Here is a 21604-nt window from a genome sequence, read left to right as displayed (position 1 = left end):
CAGCATGTGACTTCACTAGTAAGGATGTCCTGTACATGCAGCGTCTCTCAGTGTAAACCTCGTAACTGCTAGGTAGGTCAGCAGCTACTTGCTCTGCAGGGGAAAAAATAATTCACTGTCTTTTTATTGTTATTTTTCAGTTTGTTTTTAGTCTCGGTAATGCAAAAGGACTTGTCCATTGTTAAATATTTAAAATACGTATAAACATCCCTCTTAAGCTTAGGGCTACATTAGGAAGCAAAAATGTGCTTTATGAATGAAGTGATGTCAGTCTTAAGTTGACTTATGCACAGAGTCCCAGGTTATGCCTAGCTGTGAGGAGGACATATCCCCAGCACATCCTGAGCCGCGGCAATATGTGGCTTGCGATTTTCATTGACAATCTTTTTTTTGTTTGTTTTTGTGTTTAAGTTGCCAAATATCGTAGCGTCGCAGGCATTTAGGAATGTGCTTAAAATGTAATCAGATAGCCACGATTACAGAACAAACAGCCCACAGGTTTAATTTTTACAGAGTGACTTTGAGCAGAAGTCCAACACAGTGTCAGGCATTAGCACCACACTTGCAAATACTGTACATTCATAATAGGTGAAATAATATCAAATAAATTCTGATGGTACGCTAACTTTTAATGCTTTCTACAGCAACACAGAGTTTCATGGTATAAGGCCATCTGCTGATTTAGGGGACTTTTCATAACAAAATGTTAATAAAAAAAAAAAAATAGTTGTTTTTTTTAATCCGCAGTTCATGTTCCTACACAGCCAAGGGCCATTACCAGCACACTGTTCTGTACTTTGGCCTCATTGCTGTGAAACATTACTGCAGGGTAAACTGCAGGCTTTTTTTTATTTATAGTACAGAGGGGCCATCAATTATACTTTTATTTATCTCATGGTGAAAATTCGATGCACCCACCATTCAGTGAAAGCAACATACTGTACGTTCGAGTTGCAACAAAGTGAAAGGTTTCCGCCATGTAAAACTACAGCTACTAACTATGTCTATCCAATATGTGTCTCTAAAGTTATTTTCTCATTTTAATTTTGAACGATTATCTAAACAGCTCATTGGCTGTTGTATCCTGGTGGTGAATTAAGGGCTATTATCACACTAAACAAATAATTAACTTCAGATGCTCTGCAATAGATTGTATAGTTCTCCAGCCCTGGAACGGTTACACAATGAATCCAGCACTCCCATGGTTGAGTTTAAAAGAACAACTCGGTATCAATGCAGATGAGTAAAAAGAAAACATTGGGGATTGCGCATTAAACTGTGATAGTGCCGATGGGGGCAATATCGCACAAACTCCCATCTAAGTCAGTGGGAGTTTCCTTGCAAACAAAAATTCCCCTGATCTACATCACAGTTTAATAAATTACCCCCATTATCTTTTAATTCCTCCCCGCACCACACAAAATAATCTATGCATGTTACTCTGCCTGAGGTATCAAAAAGTATACCGATAGCACACTAAGGAGTATAGTATGAATAATAATAATAATAAAGCAAAGGAAATAGTAATGGGATCCCTATTTAAAATGCGTGGTTACTTGTACTCCTCTGAGAATCTGTGTACATTGCTTTTCTCAGGGTTACAAACATGTAGCCGCAGCAAAACATGTCATTGGTAATTATAGCAGGAAACAATAGCATAGCACACTGGCAGATCGTGCTGCTGTAAGTATCAGGAAATTGAATGGTTAATTGGTGATCTGACTCTAAAAATAAAACAGGCAACTTGTGTAATTATAAGCCAGGAGCTGCTATTTATGGATCCGGTTAACTTTGTACTTTGTAATGTGGCCACCAAGTGAAACACCGTTGAGTATTCATTCTTCCATGATGATGACAGCAGTGATGATAGTTTGAAGCAGAAGTGGCCAACTCCAGTCCTCAGGGGCCACCGACAGGTCACGTTTTCAGGATATCCCTGCTTCAGCACAGGTGGCTCCGTCGAAGAGGACTGAAGTCGGCCACTTCTGCATCAAATGATCATCACTGAAGAAGAAATAGTATCTAGGGTATTTTTTTTTTTTTTTTTTTCAACAAGCCTATGAATATCTTTACAGAATTTATTTTTAAATGTTTTGTCTTTTTTCTTCTCATTTGCCCTTATACTTTAGGGGAAATGAGTTCCTATGCTGGCAGTGTTTTTTTAAAACGCAATAGACAGCTTTGCCTTTCTGAAAGTTTTTTTTAAAACGCTGCTATATTGAAAAACTAGAGGACTTCTCCACCATCTGTTATTATAATCTATACTTGGCGGGTATGAATGGAAATAATTTGAATGTAATTAATGTAACATGGAGTGGTTAAGAAGTCAGCAGGGCAATGGCGACTTACTACTGTACATATATTGTCAGTCCCGTTACATACTGACCAGCATATGAGTTGTCCTGTGGAGGCTAAGAGGGTTATTTATTAAAATGTGATGGGGCAGATTAATGAACAACCCCCCCAAGCCTCCCTGCTTTAAATGTGGTTTTATTATACAAGCACACAAAAAAACATAGACCATTTATTTATGTTTATTGTTTCTTACCTTTCTCGTACCAGTTTTGCAGCAGGCAAAATTTGATAAATGAATTGCTTCTGTATTATTTTGGACATAGTCTTCAGATCTGAGTTGCTCCCCCTTACTCCTAAATGTCAGGTCAATGTATCAACCACCCCAAAAGTTCTGCCTCATGCAGATGTTTTTTTTCCCTTCACTTTGTTTATGTCTATGAAAAGTAACAAGATGGTAACACAGGTGACTTACATTTCAGACAGGTTTAGGGCATCTCAGATTTTGGGATAATAGAACCATCCTGGAAGGTTTTCGGAGTCGTTATGCGATAACTTTGGGCCATATTCATTAAACAGTGCTATGTCACAAGACACCTTCCAGCACCCACTCACTTAAATTAGTTGTAAGGTGTCTCGGCATAGCAACTAGTAGTAAATATGCCTCTGTATCCTTCTGTAATTCAAATGTAAGGGGAGATTATTTATTTGTAGCTACTTTTATGCATCATTTGCATTGGGTCGCCAGTACAGGTCCATACTCTGCCTTCCAGTAGTGGAGATATGACATTTTCTTCAAGTATATATGCCTTCTGTTGTATAATGTCATATGGTTACCAGCAATCAATTTATTAGAACTCCTACGTTTTAAATAAATGCTGCTGATACTGACAATATATGTTATGACTGATATCTCTTGATATGTTTGTTCATTACTATTACTGTAAATAGTTTCTCAGGTTACTATCTGCTGTGCTGTAAAAAAAAAAAAAGTTGAACTCTGACTCATCGTTTAAGAAATGTCTTTACAAAAAATATTATCAACGAGAACTGGTGAATGTGTAAATTCCACTGTTTGGCAAGATGGGAATTGCTACCTCTTTTTTGCATAACAAATAACTCGCCTTTGAGCGCCACTTAAATGCACAACAGGACATTGCAGATGTTGAAGCAGCAGTCGGATCGGCATTTTTTTAAAGAAACTTATTAACATTTTGTTAAACTCGCACAGACTTGTGTGGGGATCGCTTTTTTTTTTTTTCTTTAATCTGTTCGTAAACGGGGTTCACAAATCTCGAGATAAATGTAAAGAAATACAGGATGCAGCAAATAAAGATACCACATGTGGGCACATTCATATTTCTCAGTCCGGTCTGTAACCTTGTCTTTCTCCAGTATCTCTTGCCATACAGTGCTTCCACTGCAGCCAGGGATTCTGGGTAATGACATGCAAATGAGCACTCACAGTGAGTCACTCTTTACATCTTATCCAATTTTACATTGACCCCTATAAGCGTATCCCTGTCGTATTACACAGCTTTTCAGGACAGCCAGTAACCCTGCTCACAGACAGCTGTTTCCACCATTTCGTACCTCATCAGTACGAGGTTAGATGCTGGCTATGCAACGTAAAGCTGGTAGTGGGTATGACCAGACTGGGCTCTGTCCTGGGACCTCTTCTCTTTTCTCTATACACACTCTCTCTAGGTGATCTAATCACTTCTCTTGGGTTCAAATATCACCTCTATGCTGATGACAGATAAATTTTATCTTTCAACCCCTGACCTTACACCTGCTGTACAGACCAAAGTTTCTGAATGTGTCTCTCTGCGATATCATCCTGGGTGGATGACTCAAACTTAACATGTCAAAGATGGAGCTCCTCATACTTCCTCCCAAGCCTGGCCCTACTGCCCCCTTCTCCATTACCATTACTATATTAAAAGCACGCTGCCTAGGGGTCACATGTGACTCCTCCCTCACATTCTCCTCTCACATTCACAATGTAGATCAAACCTGTCATTTTTCCTCCATAACATTGGAAACATACGCCCTTTCCTCTGTCCCTTTACTGCTAAAACTCTAATACGGGCCCTCATTCTCTCCCGTCTCTACTATTGTAACCTCCTGCTGTCCGGCCTTCCTGTCTCCCCTACAATCTATGCTTAACGCTGCTGCCAGAATCACTCTGCTCTTTCCTACATCTGCCTCAGCGTGTCTCCTGCTGAAATCCCATAATGTGTTATAATATAATATCACATGTATTACTGCTGTGAAGCGCTAATTGCATGGATCATGCTATATAAATAGAGACATACATACATAGATTAAAGTTATGGTGGGTAAAGAAATACAGTAGAAACAAACACAAAAAAAAACATTTTCTGAATCCATGCATATGCAATGTTAAACCTTTTTAAGATGTAGTTATTTCGTTTTTCTAGAATTTATTTTCGTTTGAGAGCAGAACGATACAAAAAAGGGACTCGAACAAATCCAATGAAATGTTTCTATTTTATCTTTAAATAAGAATATATATTTATATACTTCTTTTTTTCTTTCAGAAAATGATGCTCCAACACCCAGTACAAGGATCTACTGCAGAAGTCAGTGCCACAGCTATGATTCCATGTTTGTCCCCAACAATGTCATTTGGTTTTGAAGATTTCACCAACTTAACCCCTCTAGTGAAGGAAGAATTAAGATTCGCCATCCAGAACAAGCGCCTCTCCAACAGAGCGCCTTGCACACTGGATACAGTCATTGTATCTGAAGGGCCCATAGAAATGTCCATCCCTAAATCAGAGGTACGTATTTTATATACAAAAACCACATAGATCTACATATCTGTTTGGAGAAAGCTTCATGTAAAAAAAATGTCTCTGGAATTTTCCTTACAAGTTACCTTGCTGCACCACTGGCATTTCTGCAGTGTTTTCTTCAGTATAGATGTGAGGGTGGAGGTGGTGATCGCTGTAGCTTTTATGCCCGATTAAGAGGTTTACTAGAGGTCCTATGCGGCTGCAGGACAGACCAGCTCTGTGCTACAAAATAGCACCAGTGCTTTGCAGTCAGGATATAATTATGCTCTTCTTTATCTTCCTTTCATTCAGCAGAGATTTCTAAAGGTGCATTGTTCATTTGTGTGTGGTCAAAAGTAACTATTCCATTAGAACCATTCTATTCCTTCCGATATACTGATGTGTAGACACTTCTTAAGGCTCCTTTAAAATCAAAGTATATATTTGGAATGATATGTAGGTAGTATAGTCAAACTCTACAGCTCCATCCTCCATTCCTACTAATTAACATAAAAATGTGATTATTTTCTTGTTAATGGCCCACACTTATTAAGCGGTGCTGTCCCATAACACAATTTCCAGTTCCAAGAGACATCGCTGTAAGGTGTCTTATGGCATAGCACCACTTAGTTAGAATGACCTATTTTCTTATGTCCAACATAGAGTGCAGGATGACTGTGATATACAGGTCAGGTCTTCAGATAAGGAGTTGCATTTAAGAAATGAGTGACTCGCGCACTCAACACCGTCAGCTATCATGCTACTGTTGAGGTTGTGGCAGTAATCTACCAAGAAGATACAATCAGAAGCTGCTTGTTCATAACCTGTATGATTTCTGAAATCACGCCTGCCACCACTTCTCCGGTTCTTTGCCTCCTCCAATTCCGCGTCTTAGCCATTCATCGTAAAATAGTTTTGCTCTTTTGAATTGTCCGTTTCATATACTGTGATAAACCTAACTCCTGGCGACCTTGCGCAGTTCTGCACTCTGGTTAGTAGTCACGGTTATTGCCCTGCCGCTTTTCTCACAAAGTGTTCTATTAACCCCGTCACTGCCGGTGGTTATGCTGGCTTGCAGACATCCTCTACTATCTGCCACTGAGTTGCAAATCCAGGAGTGGATAAAATGAGGAAGGAGTGAGGTAGAGGTTGCTAAGATGCAGAAACCCAGAGTCTGTTTTGGGCACCCTTCATGCATATACATAGCTGTTGTGTGCAGGTGCCAAGGCCCAGTGCCAGACTTGCACATAAGCCAACAAAGCTTATCTTAGGGCCTCGGAAGATCAAAGTTCAGCCCGGCCAAGGCCCCACTACCGTGCAACTCACACGCACCTCTAAACCCCACCCCATTCTCTCCTCACACCCCATTGTCTTCATTTGCATCAAGAACCCTGCCCTGTGTAGTGTTGACAAGCAAGCACATGTAACACATTCTCCTGTCTCTTGTCCAGTTTGTCCCAGAAGAGGATGAGAGGAAAAAGAGGCGACGAGAGAGGAATAAAGTCGCAGCTGCAAAGTGTCGAAACAAAAAGAAGGAAAAAACAGAATGTTTGCAGAAGGTAAGAATACGAATCGGCAGAGCCAGCTTCACCTCGAGCTCGTCCAAACACGACTGCCCCTTTCCAGTTACTCTGCGCAGCAGGAAATGGTCAACCCAACTGGTACTTGCCAAGTAATCTAACACATGGGCATTGAGAGAGCACCAAAATTCTCGCTGTGGACCGTATTGAGTTTTCCATGGGCCAGTTATTTTTTAATCTGGTGACAATGGGCCGTGTTTGGTTTGAGACGCACAAGCTTGTGTTGCTGGTTGCGGTCATACGGAGTAGAGTGCTAAGGAGTGATGTTAAAGCACAACTTTTTGATTGCATCGGTTCATGCAGAGTCATTTCCTGACTCTGTTGACTGAACGGTGGGGAAATCCTGCTAAAAAAAAAAATGGGCAGTGAATTATTTTTTTTTTTTTGCCAGTTGCATCAATTATCCATGGCACCATGTCAACGTTAAGGATAAATGACATGCCCCCGGAAGTGTATAAATCCAGAGACGATGCCTATAAATCCATACATAATTATTTTCACATTTGTCTGTGTTAATCCTAGTAGTTGTAGACAGAAATGGAAGAACTTGGCAATATCTTTGAGTCGCCCTGCACAGTAGCGCCATCTCTTGGCAGCGTAGTAGTACTAATCTGGCACCTGAATTTCAGTGCAAGTCGCTTTAGCATGCAGCGGTTTCTTTCTGTGAGGTGCCCCCTCAAACTAATTTTGTAATGCGCTGATGGATAATTTACTTTTTATTAGCCAATCATTTTTTTTTTATCATTTATTTATTAATGTAATAATCAAAAACTGTTCTTAAATGTTATATATAAATATACTAATATATACTTTTGTTTTTTGTTTTTTTTTAAATATAAGCACTACCGCAGTAGTATTTTTAAATAGATATATATTTGTATTAAAAAATACTACTGCGGTGGTGCTTATATTTAAAAAAAATAAAAAGTGTATACACACTCACATATACTGTATGTATGTATGTATGTATGTATGTATGTATGTATACATACACAAACACACACACATTTTTTTTTAAATATAAGAACTATCGCAGTAGTATTTTTAAATACATACAATGAGTATCTGGGGTTCTGCAAAGTAATAATGGCTTTTCAAGGGGTTGTATGAAGTCACAATACATTGAAAGGTTCTGCAGTTTTTAGGCCCATTTCCACAAACGGGTGCTATGCTTTAGCTAAACTTTACTGCTTTTGTTACGAATGGGAAGCTAAAGCTTAGCCCCCTTCTGTGGATCTGGGCTGTACAAGGTTGAAAAGTACTGTTCAGTGAATCCTGCATTGTTGCTCCTTTGCAGGTTGTACATTTTCTTATTGGACCACAATTAATTCTTACATGTGACCTTTTAAGATTTTGAAGTTTCGGTTTTCGAGATGTTGACATTAAGCACTAATCTTCTGCTCTGCTTATTTCCGATAAGGAGTCAGAGAAGCTGGAATCTATCAACGCAGATCTGAAAGCACAGATAGAGGAGCTGAAGAACGAGAAGCAACATTTAATATACATGCTGAACCTCCATCGACCCACCTGCATCGTCCGAGCTCAGAATGGGCGGACACCAGAAGACGAGAGGAACCTCTTCATTCAGCAGATCAAAGACGGAACACTTCAGAGCTAAATTACAAAGGGGATGAACTGAGCATCCAAACTATTGTCACATGCAGAACTCCTAAAACATCCAGAAGCCATGAGGACTTGATGTGCATCGGAGAGATCTTGTTGCTGCAGAATCCTTCCTGGGAAGGGCAGGCTTTGTGAAGAATTAGGCATGACCCTGCCGCTGGCAGGACTTGCTAACCAGAAGACTGGATCCTGACGTGGTGGAAGGCTATCTTCTGCCTAAATGCTAGGTGTCCCTTCTTTGAACTGGTGTTCTTGGAAGCTATAGCGAACAGTAATATACTGTACCTTTTGGGTTTTAACTAGAATCCATTCCCTAGTCTTGTTTCCTAAAGAAGCACTATGTGATTTTTTTTTTTTTTCCACACATCAATGTGCAATTTTATTCATCTTTGTTGGTGGAAGCAGAAGCACAAATATAAACATTTTAGTGTTTTCACGTTGACAGTTTGACAGTGCTTCATGTATTATGAGTTACTGGCCCACAAATGAAATTAACGGCTTTCTATTGAAACCCACCGGTGGTGTTGTAAACAAAGATCTAATTCATCGCCTTTACCTTAACCACGCAGAGACCTGGCACGTGTGGTCTCAGTTATTATTTTTGGGGGAAGTAATTTAATTGTATTAAACATCCCTAAGCATTAGAATTGTGGTTATTGTATGGGCAACCATGCCAAATTGTTTCTGATTCCTAGATACAGCATCATTCGTTTACTACTTTCGCTGCCAGAGAAGCCGGCTTATCCCATTCATTTCAAGCCACTCTGGCAGCAGTAGAGTAAATTAAAGTATGGGAGAAAAATGTATTGGAAGTAATGTAATTTATATTGAACATAGGACGGCTTGAGCAATAAAAAAAAAAAGTACATGGGGTAAGAAGTGAGTGCTTCACGCCAGTGCATGTGTGACTCACTCACTGGAGAGTATCATTTCAGCACACCACTGCACCAAAACACAATGGATGGCCACCCCAACAACCCTACAGTTTTGAGATCACTTCATTGTGGCAACACGACTCTTATCATTCTCTAGAGCTATGTATCATTGTCCAAATTTAGTGTTCTTTTTCTTCTCTACCAGAGGTACCGGCAACACATTGCTTTGCCTTTAAGCAGAGAGCGTGTTCCACGGGCAGAAGTTTAATTTAGCTGTGGCAAATTTGAACATGTATCCATCTCCTTTTATATACTTCAGCCTCTACTGCGACATTGAGTGATTTTAGCAATTAATGGGGAAGCAGTTCCTTATTGCAGTGATATATATATATATATATATATATATATATACAGTGTTCGACAAACCTATACATTTGCTTGCCCCGGGCGAGTGGATTTAACATCGTGGCGAGCTCCTATTGGCCCAAGCAGCACACAAGTGGTACTAGGTGGCGAGTAGATTTTTTTTGTTCGGCGAGTAGATTTTTTTGTGATTTATCGACCACTGTGTGTGTGTGTGTGTGTGTGTGTGTGTGTGTGTGTGTGTGTGTGTGTGTGTGTGTGTGTGTGTGTGTGTGTGTGTGTGTGTATACACACACACACACACACACACAAAGGCAGATGTCACTCACAATAAAGGTAGAAAGCCGGTGCTTGTCCCATATAATATTGAATAAAATGTAGATTCCTTACCAGGCAGACCAGGAGTCCAAGACCATGCAGCAAGAACCGAGACAGCACTCAGATTGATATCAAATATAGATGTATTGAAAAAAAGGCACATACAACTGACGTTTCGGTCCCTTGAGAAAGGTCCTGTATATAAATTTTTTTTTTTTTTTTTTTTTTTTACTAACGTTTTTTTTACTAACTTTGGTGTCAAATGAAGGTCTAATTAACAAATTTCTTCCATTTGCCATGGACATTGATACATAGCCCAGGTTTTCTATTTTAGTACATGCTTCCAAAATCATGAGCTAATCCATGTTGAAATGGCATATACCATTGAAATTCTTGCAGTGAACCATTTTCGCCTCTCGCGCAGTGTGTTTTACTTCACAATTTAGACTAAACCAAATGTGACCTCAAATATCAGCAAATGCCAGAAAAGTATAATAGATACCTAACTTTGTATTTGATTGTTATATTCTGCAACAGAACTTCTTTAAACGTTGTCATTGGATCCGGATATATTGTAATGTCCTATTCTCTCACATCTACGTTTTATGACTGGGGAGAAATTGAATGAATGAGTATTGAAAGTCATCTTTGAATGAAGCCAGGAAACTGATTTTTTTTTTTCTAAAGAGAAAAATTGGGGGGTATTGAACATTCATTGTAATCTAATTGAGTGCTGTGTATGTATATCATTTAAAATTAATCAGATACCGAATTTTTTTTCCCCCCTGAAATGTTAATGAAATAGTGGGGGGAGAAAAGGCTATCATATTAGTTTATGGTAGGTGCACTGAAAATTGGCTTCTCTTTAATGATAAAAATGGACAGATTTCTCTGCTTTCAATGTCTTGTACGGTTCTTACTATATATAATATATATATATATCCAAATATATTACATCTGACGCAGGCGTCATGTAATTTTGTTTGGCTTTTGTTATACTCAAGTGTTTACTGGCATGTATAATGTTAATCATGTTAGCACTATTTTATTATTTCGTTCACCACGTCTGTTTAACATCTGCAGGTTTAATTATCGTTGTTGTAAACTGCTCACGATATTACAGATGTGAGAAATGAATTGCATGTTTTAGTGTATGTTCACACCAAACTTACGACGCTATAAAAATAAGGTACTTTAAGAACCTTTTTGTTTTCTATATTGAGGTTTTTGTGTTTTGATACTTTAATAAAAATATTAATAAAAGCAAATTATTTTGGGTTTTTTTATGTTAATGGAGCAGTTCATAACCTAAAAAAAATGTATTATTCTTTTTACCCGGGTTTGAAGCAGGTTAAGCTAAGGGGACCCCCTGCTTCCTGACAAACATACCTCCCAGTGGGGGAGCCGGTATCGGCAAAGTTTAAAGTTGCCGCGTCGTGTGGGCCAATAGGAAGCCCATCCTGATGATGTCACGGCTTCCTATTGGCCCGCAGGAGCTTTAAACTCCACTATTACGTGATCCCTACTGGCAGAGCGGCTACCGGCACCCCCTACAGACGTAAGTATCTCCAGAAGCAGGGGGTCCCCGCAGCTCAAATTAATGGGGTTCAGATCCGGAGACCCCTTCAATCATATGCTAAAAAAAAAATTGCAAAAAGAACCGCATGCTTAGATTGCCTCTAAAGAAAGTATATGGTGAGGTATTTTACGTTACGTACTTTAGAATTCATTATTAATATTTTCATTTTGATCATTCAGAAAATGATTCTTGTATTTTAAATGACGAGTGTTGCCAGTTCCTCCCCCCTCCCCCCCCCCCCCCCCGGCCCCCCATAGCTTAGCTCAGACCTGATCACTCGTGCTGGGATATTTCTGCAGCATATTTTCTTCAGGTAGGTTTCAGCCCCAAATAAAAGCAGTATGTTCTAGTCATATTTTTGTTGTATGTACACATAGCTGTATATGGAGTTTTTCAGATGCAAGTCCGTGCATTTTCGTCATCGCAAACTAGATAGCGCAGATGTCAATGATAGATTAAGGGCCATATTAAACCGTGCTACACCACAATACACCTTCCAGTATAAGGGGCTGCCTTACATTCAGTGTTAGGCGGAGATTATAGTAGGCACGCATGCGCGATGGAGCGCATGGCGGCGCGCGTGCCTGTTGCCCGAGCGATGGGTGAACTGAGCTGGAGGCGTGGCCGAGGATTGACGGACGTGTCACCAGGCTGGTTTGCCCTCATTGGCTGAACGCTCGTGTGACGTGTTTCTAGAACCTAAATCTGTGTTATGATGCATTATCTGCTGTGTAATTTTGTTAGACAATATGGATTGATTCCCTGTAGAATGAGTGTCGCTTATCCCCTGTCCCTATTGCACCGAGTCTAACATCTAGTTAATTATTAGAGTAAGCTGAAGTTCTATCCCTTCTCTTCCCCTTTTCCCCAACATTGATCATTTTGTTAGAGAATAGAGACGCAGCAATCTTACTGGTCCTTGGAAAAAGTAGTGTTTATACCCAAAGGGGTGCGGTGATGGCTGCAGAATAGAGATTACCTGTAGACACACGGCATATAGGGCACTGATTCTCAACCTATTTTGAACAGGGATTTTAAAGTCTCAGGTACCCCTGCTCTTCAGACCTCACTCATCCCCTCGCTTTTATATGCAACACTCGTGCTCCATTTCACATGCACTCACCCACCCTCTTTTTACACACTCCCCATTCACGCTCACACATCATACTCACACTTGTTTCCTCCACAATCCTCATTTATTACCTTTTTTTTTTTTTAAATTTTTTTACACAACACACCCTTTTACCTTCTTTCTTAATCACACCACATTCACTCCTCTCTTACTTGCACCACACACCTTTCCCCCACCCGACACAAAGCCATTAAACTCCCCCACATCGCAGCATTTACAAAGTGCATCTCCAGGCAGTGCAGGACACACCCGTTGAGCAGCCAGCAGAGGGTCACAGCACACCAGCACAACCATGTAGACAATAGACACACTCAACCTGACGGGGAAGAGATAGTTCTTGTTAGTTGCTCAGACTAAGATTTGCCAACACGGAGGAACCTAAAAAGAAACAAACGTAAAGGGAAATAATTTCTCACAGGATAGAGGTCTTGTAGAAAACCAAAGAACCTTGTGAGCAAACAGAACTTGTCTATGATCAACAGATCAACAGATATTGCTGGGGAAAGTATATTTCTGGTGTCGGGCACAGCACACCTGTGAGCAAGTGACACGGGTTAATACACACAGCTATCTAACTGATCCATTTGTCACCTATGCAAGGTCACTCAAATGAATAATATCCCCCCTCAAACTGTCACAATATCTATCTTTACTTGCTGCCACTACCAAAGAGATAACGATGAACTTGCTGAGCCTTTGGTCTCTCTTTACTGAAGAATATATGCACTTAACCCACACAAATCTGGTGTAGCAAAATGTGTCTCAAACTATAATCACACTTCAAAATGCGCAAAGTTCAATCAGAGCCCAAAGGAATAATAACTTTATTTCATAATAAGAACTTTACTTTATGTAGCATGTTTCTCTCAATGGGACGCAAAGTGCATCACAATTACAACACAGTGCGCAGTACATAGGATTTCTTTTTAGACAGTCAGAGTTAGTGTCTTTACTCACTAAGCCACTCCTATTATTACTTATTACATTTTAGATTTAATATACAAAAATAATACAGTGCTTAGGTTACAGAAAAATATTACAAAAACACAGTACAAATAAAAGGGAGTAAAATAGATTTATCTAATTACGTTACCGCATAACATAATCAGTTACTTCAGAGTGGGCTTGAAGTTGAGAATAGGGAAATCCATGTGTGCAATAGACAAAACACACCCCTCTATGTTGAATTTCTGACTTCATATCTAAATTGCATGGCTTATATTTTAACCTTCCTGCATTGGAACACAGCATAATCCCACCCTCTGGGCGTACATCCCCAAACCCCCACCCCACCAACCCCCCAAATTTCCCCCTCATCAATCTGCAGTCAGTGACATTTTTATGACTTAAGGAAAAAAAATAATTTTAAAAAGCTGCCCGGACATATAAAAAGTCCAATATCTTTATTCCTATACTACGCAAGGAACGCCATCTTCACTATTACACCAGTCTCAATGGACTAGGTGCAGTACTACATCAGAAACATTCAGAAGGACTCCGGCCCGTGGCCTATGTCAGCCGTAGCCTGACTCCCAGTGAACAAAACTACCCCGTGCACAAGTTAGAGTTTCTGGCTCTCAAATGGGCCGTCGTGGATAAACTCCATGATTACCTCTACGGAGTCACCTTTGAAGTGAGGACGGACAATAATCCCCTCACTTACTTCTGGATGCTTCCAGTCACCAATGGCAGGCAGCGCTGTCCAATTACAACTTCCCCCTAAAGTATAAGCCAGGGCCCCTGAACATTGGAGCTGATGCCCTATCTCAAAGACCAGGATTAAGTGCCACTCCCGATGACGATCAATGGGAAGAGATTCCGGGGCTAGCGGCTAGCTATATACAGTACGGCTGCCATTATCAATGACCAAGTGGCCTTTTCAGAGTTAAGAGTTGCGTTTTCTTTAGGGTGTCAGTCCAAAGCCATCCCTGCTGCTTACTGTGACCCCAGTGAGATGCACATAACCCCAGATAAGATCATATCATGGAAAGATATGGTCCAATATCAGAGCCGGGACCTCATAGCCGGTGTCATCCATCAGGCCGTTCAGAAAAAATGGCCTTCCCTGTTAAAGCGTGCCCCTAGTGAAGTGGTCGCCATCCTTATGCGCGAAGCTGACAAGTTCGAGATAGACACCGGACTACTCATAGGGTGGTGCGATCCCACAATCACCCAAACAGACGACAACTGGTTCACCCCAAGAACCTGCAACACATAGTCCTGAAGGCGCTACACGATGAGCACGGACATCTCGGTGTCAAGACGTTTGGACTCGTCCGAGACCGGTTCTTCTGGCCAAAAATGTGCGAGGCAGTGGAACAACATTGGCGACGATGCTCCAGGTGCATTCAGCGCAAGACCCTCCCGACCCAAGCAGCGCCCATGGCCCATTTGAAGAGCTCAGGCGCTATGGACTTAGTGTGTAAGGTCTTCGTGTGCATTGAGCCTGATACGTGAGGAATATGCAATGTGTTGGTCATCACGGACCATTACACACGATACGCTCAAGCCTTCCCGACTAAAGACCATAAGGCTATTACAGTGGCAAAGATCCACTGGGATAAATATTGTATGCATTATGGCCTAACCAATCGCCAACATTCTGATCAAGGTCGGGACGTTGAGAGCAGTTTAATTCGGGAGTTGCTAAAAATTCTGGATATCACTAAGTCCCGGACAACCCCATACAATTCCGAGGGCAACGCTTTGCCAGAGCGGTTAAACCGGACATTACTGGACATGCTGGGCACGTTAACCGGGGCACAGAAGACAGAGTGGAGTCGGCATGTGGAGACCTTGGTACATGCATATAACTGCACCCGCCATGAGTCCACAGGCTTCTCCCCCTACTTCCTTATGTTCGGCGAGAAGCCAGGCTACCAGTGGACGTACGTCTAAGAGTATGCATGAATGGAATACACAATTCCAATCATTTCCAGTGCGTAAAGAGACTTCAAGAAAGTCTACAACAAGCGTATCAACAGGCCGAAAAGTCTGCTGAAAAACTTAATGTTGGCAACAAAAGGCGCTATGACCATAAGGTCAAACACCGGTAAATTTGCCCTTGAGACGTCGTGCTTCTCCGCAACTTGGGAATCCCGGGAAAGCATAAATTAGCCGATCGTTGGCGGGATGGCGTCTACGAAGTTGAGTCACAGATGCCTGGCCTTCCGGTCTACCGCATCAAAGACTCTGAGGGCCAGGTAAAGGTATGGCACAGAAATCATCTGCTCCCCATTCCGCAAGTGGGAGATTATGAGTCTGAGATACCGGCTAATCCCCTGGATGGTGAGCCGAACTCATCAGAGGTTGGTCAAGAGACTGTAACTGACACCACCTCTGAGGACCCTATGGAGGGACCCTCTCAAAGGGGCCCCAAACTCAAGGGGCATCTCCCGGAGGAGCTACGGGTAAAGGGCCCCATAGACAAGCACCTAATAGGGTGGCTCCAGCGAGCCAGCCTCTGGATCCACAGAGCCCGTGCTTTGTACTTCAACAAGACTGTTCAGAGACATTACTCCCCTCAAGGGAAGAGGCTGAGCCTCAGGACTATGCTAGTTACACTCCAGAGGGAGTGACCGAAGAACAGCTCCGCCGGAGCCAAAGAGTTGGTCAGCCTCCAATGAGGATGACCTATGATCAATTTGGGGCACCCCATTATGAGGCTCAGCAGTGGGCCCGCAGTAAAGTGAGATCCCTCATACTGATGTTCAGTGAAATGTATAATCTTATGTAGAGCTAATATGACGTGATAAGTTGTATATATGATCTGCATTTTTATTGTGTAACTCATGAGTATGGTTATATTATGTTACGCTGTTCCCAAGCGGGGTCGTTGGTATTTTCTACCAGGGGGAGGATATAGCCAGGTCTCCCATGGCCCTCCGGGCCCTCCCCTTACCTCCAGTGCACGGGGGGGATGTTGTGGAGAGTGAAGGTGGTGACAGGCTCGCCGGCGGCGCCCTCTGCGGGCGCTGCCATCTTGTGTAAGGGTCACGCATGCGCAGTGGTAGCAGGAGTCGAGGCGGCCACGACAGATCTCGCGTATACGCAGGGAATAGCGCGCGAAGCCCCGACCAATCAGAGGAGGCTCTGGGCAGGGACTGCCAGGCCCATGAGCCTTAGGGAGGCACCACCTGACAAATAACAGCCAATAGGGTTCTAGGATCCTCCTCAGAAGGGAACTAGAGATTGAGCCAGGAGAGCACGTTAGGCAGTCGGGATCCGGACAGAGAGGGTGTAGGTAGGGTCCAGGGAGCAGTGCTCCTTTGGACTAGGCTAGGTGTCCCCCAAGGTCCCAGATAGATCCCCTGAACCCCAGTAGATACTGTGAACATTGCATACTGTAGGGAAAGGCCTCAGATAGGGACCCTCTCCACAGTAGTAATAGTGAGATATGCTGCAGGACATTGCCTGAAGGAGAAGTGCGGCCTGTTGCAAGGGAGCAGACCAAGACTCCTGGATAGAGACTATTTATAGGGGTACCATCAAGCTGGAGGCCCCTCCAGAGGCAACAACCTAAGGATTCATCCAGGAATTTTCACCCACAATTTTCAATTTGGCCCAGTATCTGAAGAGGAGATTACACAAGCGCTCCTCAAATTACAACTAAGCAGCCAATGTGGACCTGACTTACTACAATCTAGGTTCCTAAGACTTGGTGCCCCAGCCATTGCCAAACCAATTGCTTCCATAGTCAACTCTATCCTGTCTGCAGGCCATATCCCTAAGACCTGGAAAACTGCTAGAGTTGTCCCAATCTTCAAAAGTGGGGACAAAAACACTGTCTCAAACTACAGACCAATCTCCCTTCTCCCAATCCTATCCAAAGTCATGGAAAAATGTGTCCACTCCCAACTAAGCGATTACTATACCAAGACAAATTTCCCTAGCCAATTCCAATCTGGCTTTCGCCCCAAACACTCTACCGTAACTAGCCTGCTAAAAGTTTGCAATGAAATCCAGTGTGGAATGGAACGTGGTCAACTCACTGGTGCAATATTCCTAAATTTTGCAAAGGCTTTTGATACTGTTGATCATGTTATCTTGCTTAACAAACTCCAGAGCTCTGGAATAGGGAAACATGCTTTAAACTGGTTTCAGTCCTACCTATCAGGTAGATCCCAACATGTGTCCATCTCAGGCTCTAACTCCAACCCCCTGGATATCACCAGTGGTGTCCCGTAAGGCTCTGTTCTGGGGCCCCTACTCTTCTCAGTGTTCATCAATGATCTTCCCACAGCTTGTAAGGAAGCTTCAATACACATGTATGCAGATGACACAATCTTATATGCACACAGCCAGAGCCTCTCCAACCTTGAACACGTACTTCAGTCTGACTTTTTGAGACTCGAAAACTGGATTTCCCAAAACAAACTGTTTTTAAACACTGACAAGACTGTAACAATGGTATTTGGGACCAAGACTAAATTTTTAAAGCTTCCAGCGACTGAGCTCCTGATTAGAACCAACACTATCACCACCCTAACTCCTGTTACTAGTTTCAAATACCTGGGCATGTGGTTGGACTCCCACTTAACATTCGGAATGCACATTGATACCCTGACAACCAAGACCTATGCCAAACTAGGGGTACTTTACAGGTAAAAATCCTCCCTAAGTCTGCTGGTCAGAAAGCGTATTGCACAGCAGATGTTAATGCCAATTATTGACTATGGAGACATAGTATATGGCTCGGCACCTCAAACCCACCTTAGCAAACTTGACACCCTCTACAATTCAATTTGTCGTTTTGTTCTCCAATGCAACTATAACACACATCACTGCGAAATGCTCAAAGAACTAGATTGGTCATCACTCGAGTCTAGGCGCAAAGTTCACCTTTCCTGTCTTGCCTTCAAATTCTTTATGGGCAAGCTACCGAGCTACCTGAACAAGCTCCTCACCCCTACCACTTGCAGCACCTATCATCTGAGATCAGACTCCAAAAGACTGTTCATGGTCCCAGGGCTCAACAAAGTATCCGGACGTTCCTCCTTCTCTTACCGTGCACCCCAAAACTGGAACAACCTACCAGAGACTCTCACATCCACCACCAGTTTAAGTTCTTTCAAATCTAAGGCTGTCTCACATTTTAATCTGGTCTGTAACTGTTTCATACGCCCATAATATTTATTATCTTTAACTGTGCATGCAATGTCTTGTATATAATGTATACCCTGTTCATTTATGTAACTATTTGTAACCATGTATTATTTGTCTTAACTCTGTGCCCAGGACATACTTGAAAACGAGAGGTAACTCTCAATGTATTACTTCCTGGTAAAATATTTTTATAAATAAAAAATAAAATAAAATAAAAGGAAAGGAGCAGCAGATTGCGGCGCGGAACCACATCGGTGATCCGAGGAGTTCTACTATTTGTCCTGGTCTGGACTAAGACCAGGGAGGTATTAACCAAGTGTACCAACGGGCCCCAACACAGGGAAGCGCGCTATTCCACACACACTCTTTGGGGGAGGGATAGCTGGTGGACACTCAGGGTTAAGTGCCCATGCACTCCGGATCTTTGGGGTTGTATTGTATTGTATATCTTTATTTAAATAGCGCCATAAATGTACATAGCGCTTCACAGTAGTAATACATTTTGTAATCATATAAATAACAAATAATATAAATAACAGGTCATGGGAATAAGTGCTTCAGACATAAGAGTAACATTAAGGAAGAGGAGTCCCTGCTCCGAGGAGCTTACAATCTAATTGGTAGGTAGGGGAACATATAGAGACAGTAGGAGGGAATTCTAAAAAGTGCGTCTGCAGGGGGCCAAGCTTTATGTATCATGTGTCCAGGATTATCCAGTGTTATTCATATGCTTCTTTAAGCAAATGTGTCTTAAGGTGTGTCTTAAAGGTGGATAGAGAGCGTGCTAGTCGGGTATTGGGTAGTCGGGCATTCCAGAGGTGCGGGGCAGTCAGTGAGAAAGGTTTAAGGTGGGAGAGAGCTTTAGATACAAAGGGGGTAGAAAGAAGATATCCTTGAGAAGAACGCAAGAGTCGGGATGGTGCATAGCGAGAAATTAGGGCTGAGATGTAAGGAGGGCCAGAAGAGTGTAAAGCTTTAAAAGTGAGGAGGAGAATTGAGTGTGAGATGCGGGATTTGATCGGAAGCCAGGAGAGGGATTTCAGGAGGGGAGACGCGGAGACAGATTTAGGAAAGAGTAGAGTGATTCTGGCAGCAGCGTTAAGGATAGATTGTAGGGGAGACAGGTGAGAGGCAGGGAGGCCGGACAGCAGGAGGTTGCAGTAATCGAGACAAGAGAGAATGAGGGCCTGAGTCAGAGTTTTTGGCAGTCGAGTAACAGAGGAAAGGGCGTATCTTTGTGATATTGCGGTGGAAAAAGCGACAAGTTTTAGAAACGTTTTGAATGTGAGAGGAGAATGAGAGAGATGAATCGAGTGTGACCCCTAGGCAGCGTGCTTGGGCTACTGGGTGAATGATCGTATTTCCAACAGTAATGTGGAAGGAGGTAGTAGGGCTAGGTTTGGGAGGAAGTATAAGGAGCTCTGTTTTTGCCATATTAAGTTTCAGTCGGCGGGTGGCCATCCAGGATGATATTCCAGAGAGGCATTCAGAAACTTTGGTCTGTATACAGTAGCAGGTGTAAGATCAGGGGTTGAAAGGTAAATTTGTGTGTCGTCGGCATAGAGGTGATATTTAAACCCAAGAGATGTGATTAGGTCACCTAGAGAGAGTGTGTAAAGAGAAAAGAGAAGGGGTCCCAGGACAAAGCCCTGAGGTACCCCCACAGAGAGACCAATAGAGGAGGAGGAGGTGTTAGCAAAAGAGACACTGAAAGTACGATGGGAGAGGTAAGAGGCGATCCAGGATTGAGCTTTGTTCCGAATACCAAGAGTATGGAGAATGTGAAGGAGAAGAGGGTTGTCCACGGTGTCAAATGTTGCAGAGAGGTCGGGTTTACAGTCGGGAGTTCTAACTGTGGGGTGATATCTTGCGGGGTTGTGTTATGTGGATGGTATATAATCTATGCATAGTAAATACTGTTATCATATCTGTGTGTATTATTGTGTATATTGGTTCCGGTGAGGGGCTCCTCCCACTACGCTGGGATCCCTCGCCAGTGCAGGCGCTGCAACGTGAAATTAAGTGCATCCCAAGCTTCCAGTGGCGGAGGCTCAGGCCTCCTGGTAGCCAAACAGGTGACAGCAGCACATGTAGTTCTGTACTAAGGGGGTACAAGGGCTACATATATATTATAAAATACTTGTCTAACTTTTTAGAAACTGCGTCAATCCGCACCATTTAACCCATTAAACAATTTTTGGAGTAGGGCTCTCCTTACCTACTGTACTAGTTAATGTTATTATTATTATTTATGTAGCCGGGTCCCCTTCCTTACCTCCGGTGAAGGGTAGCTGCTCTGCTGCTCAGCTGATCGGCGGAGTTCCGTGCGATCGGGGAGTTAGCAGGGAAATGCCATTTTGTAGAAAGGCGCGCATGCGCAGTGTTGCTAGCGTGGTGGCCATCTTGGATTGGCTCCGCACGGACCGAAGCAGGACTACGAGTCCCAGAATCCTCGGGGGAGGGTGATCACGAGGGTTGATCCAACCAATGGCCTGGATGCAGCCTGAAGGAAAAGGATATCCTCCGCAAACCATTCTGACGGAAGCGATAAGGCTGCGCTTACTGTGCTGGCAACGGCTACGGATGACGTCACCTGTCTCCGTAACCATTTTAAAAGTTGTCATTTGAGTTTTGAAGATGTCTCTCGCTACAAGGGGAGTGACGTCAGGCAAGGGGGAAAGCAGAGGGGAGGAGACAAGAGCAAGGGGAAAGGTTGAACAGAGAGGAGTTGTAATTTCTGTTTGTATGCTGAATTTACTTTAATTTTACTTTAAATTATGGGAGAATTTACTATTTTAAAGTTGTTAATTTAGTGTGTTTCACTTGACAGACACTCACACACACACAGACACAAACACACAAAATTACACACACACACACACACAAAATCACACAATCACACACACATAATCAGACAATCACACACACAATCACTC

At 42.5% G+C, this 21604-nt stretch overlaps 1 protein-coding gene across 1 annotated transcript in view; it reads left to right on the top strand.

Moving 5' to 3' along the window:
• The window catches only part of ATF3 (activating transcription factor 3), a 76785-nt gene extending 68131 nt beyond the window's left edge, over nucleotides 1–8654 (top strand). The window contains exons 4-6 of the mRNA XM_075595677.1: nucleotides 4857–5099; nucleotides 6545–6652; nucleotides 8094–8654. Coding sequence (XP_075451792.1) covers nucleotides 4857–5099; nucleotides 6545–6652; nucleotides 8094–8291 — 549 coding nt within the window. The 3' untranslated portion in view covers nucleotides 8292–8654. The remainder of the gene's footprint in view (nucleotides 1–4856; nucleotides 5100–6544; nucleotides 6653–8093) is intronic.
• Nucleotides 8655–21604: the final 12950 nt, after the last annotated feature.

Source organism: Ascaphus truei, chromosome 4, assembly GCF_040206685.1.
Source record: "Ascaphus truei isolate aAscTru1 chromosome 4, aAscTru1.hap1, whole genome shotgun sequence".
NCBI classification, from domain to species: domain Eukaryota; kingdom Metazoa; phylum Chordata; class Amphibia; order Anura; family Ascaphidae; genus Ascaphus; species Ascaphus truei.
The sequence above is the reverse complement of the archived record's forward strand: the minus strand, read 5'-3'. Positions and strand labels throughout refer to the sequence as shown.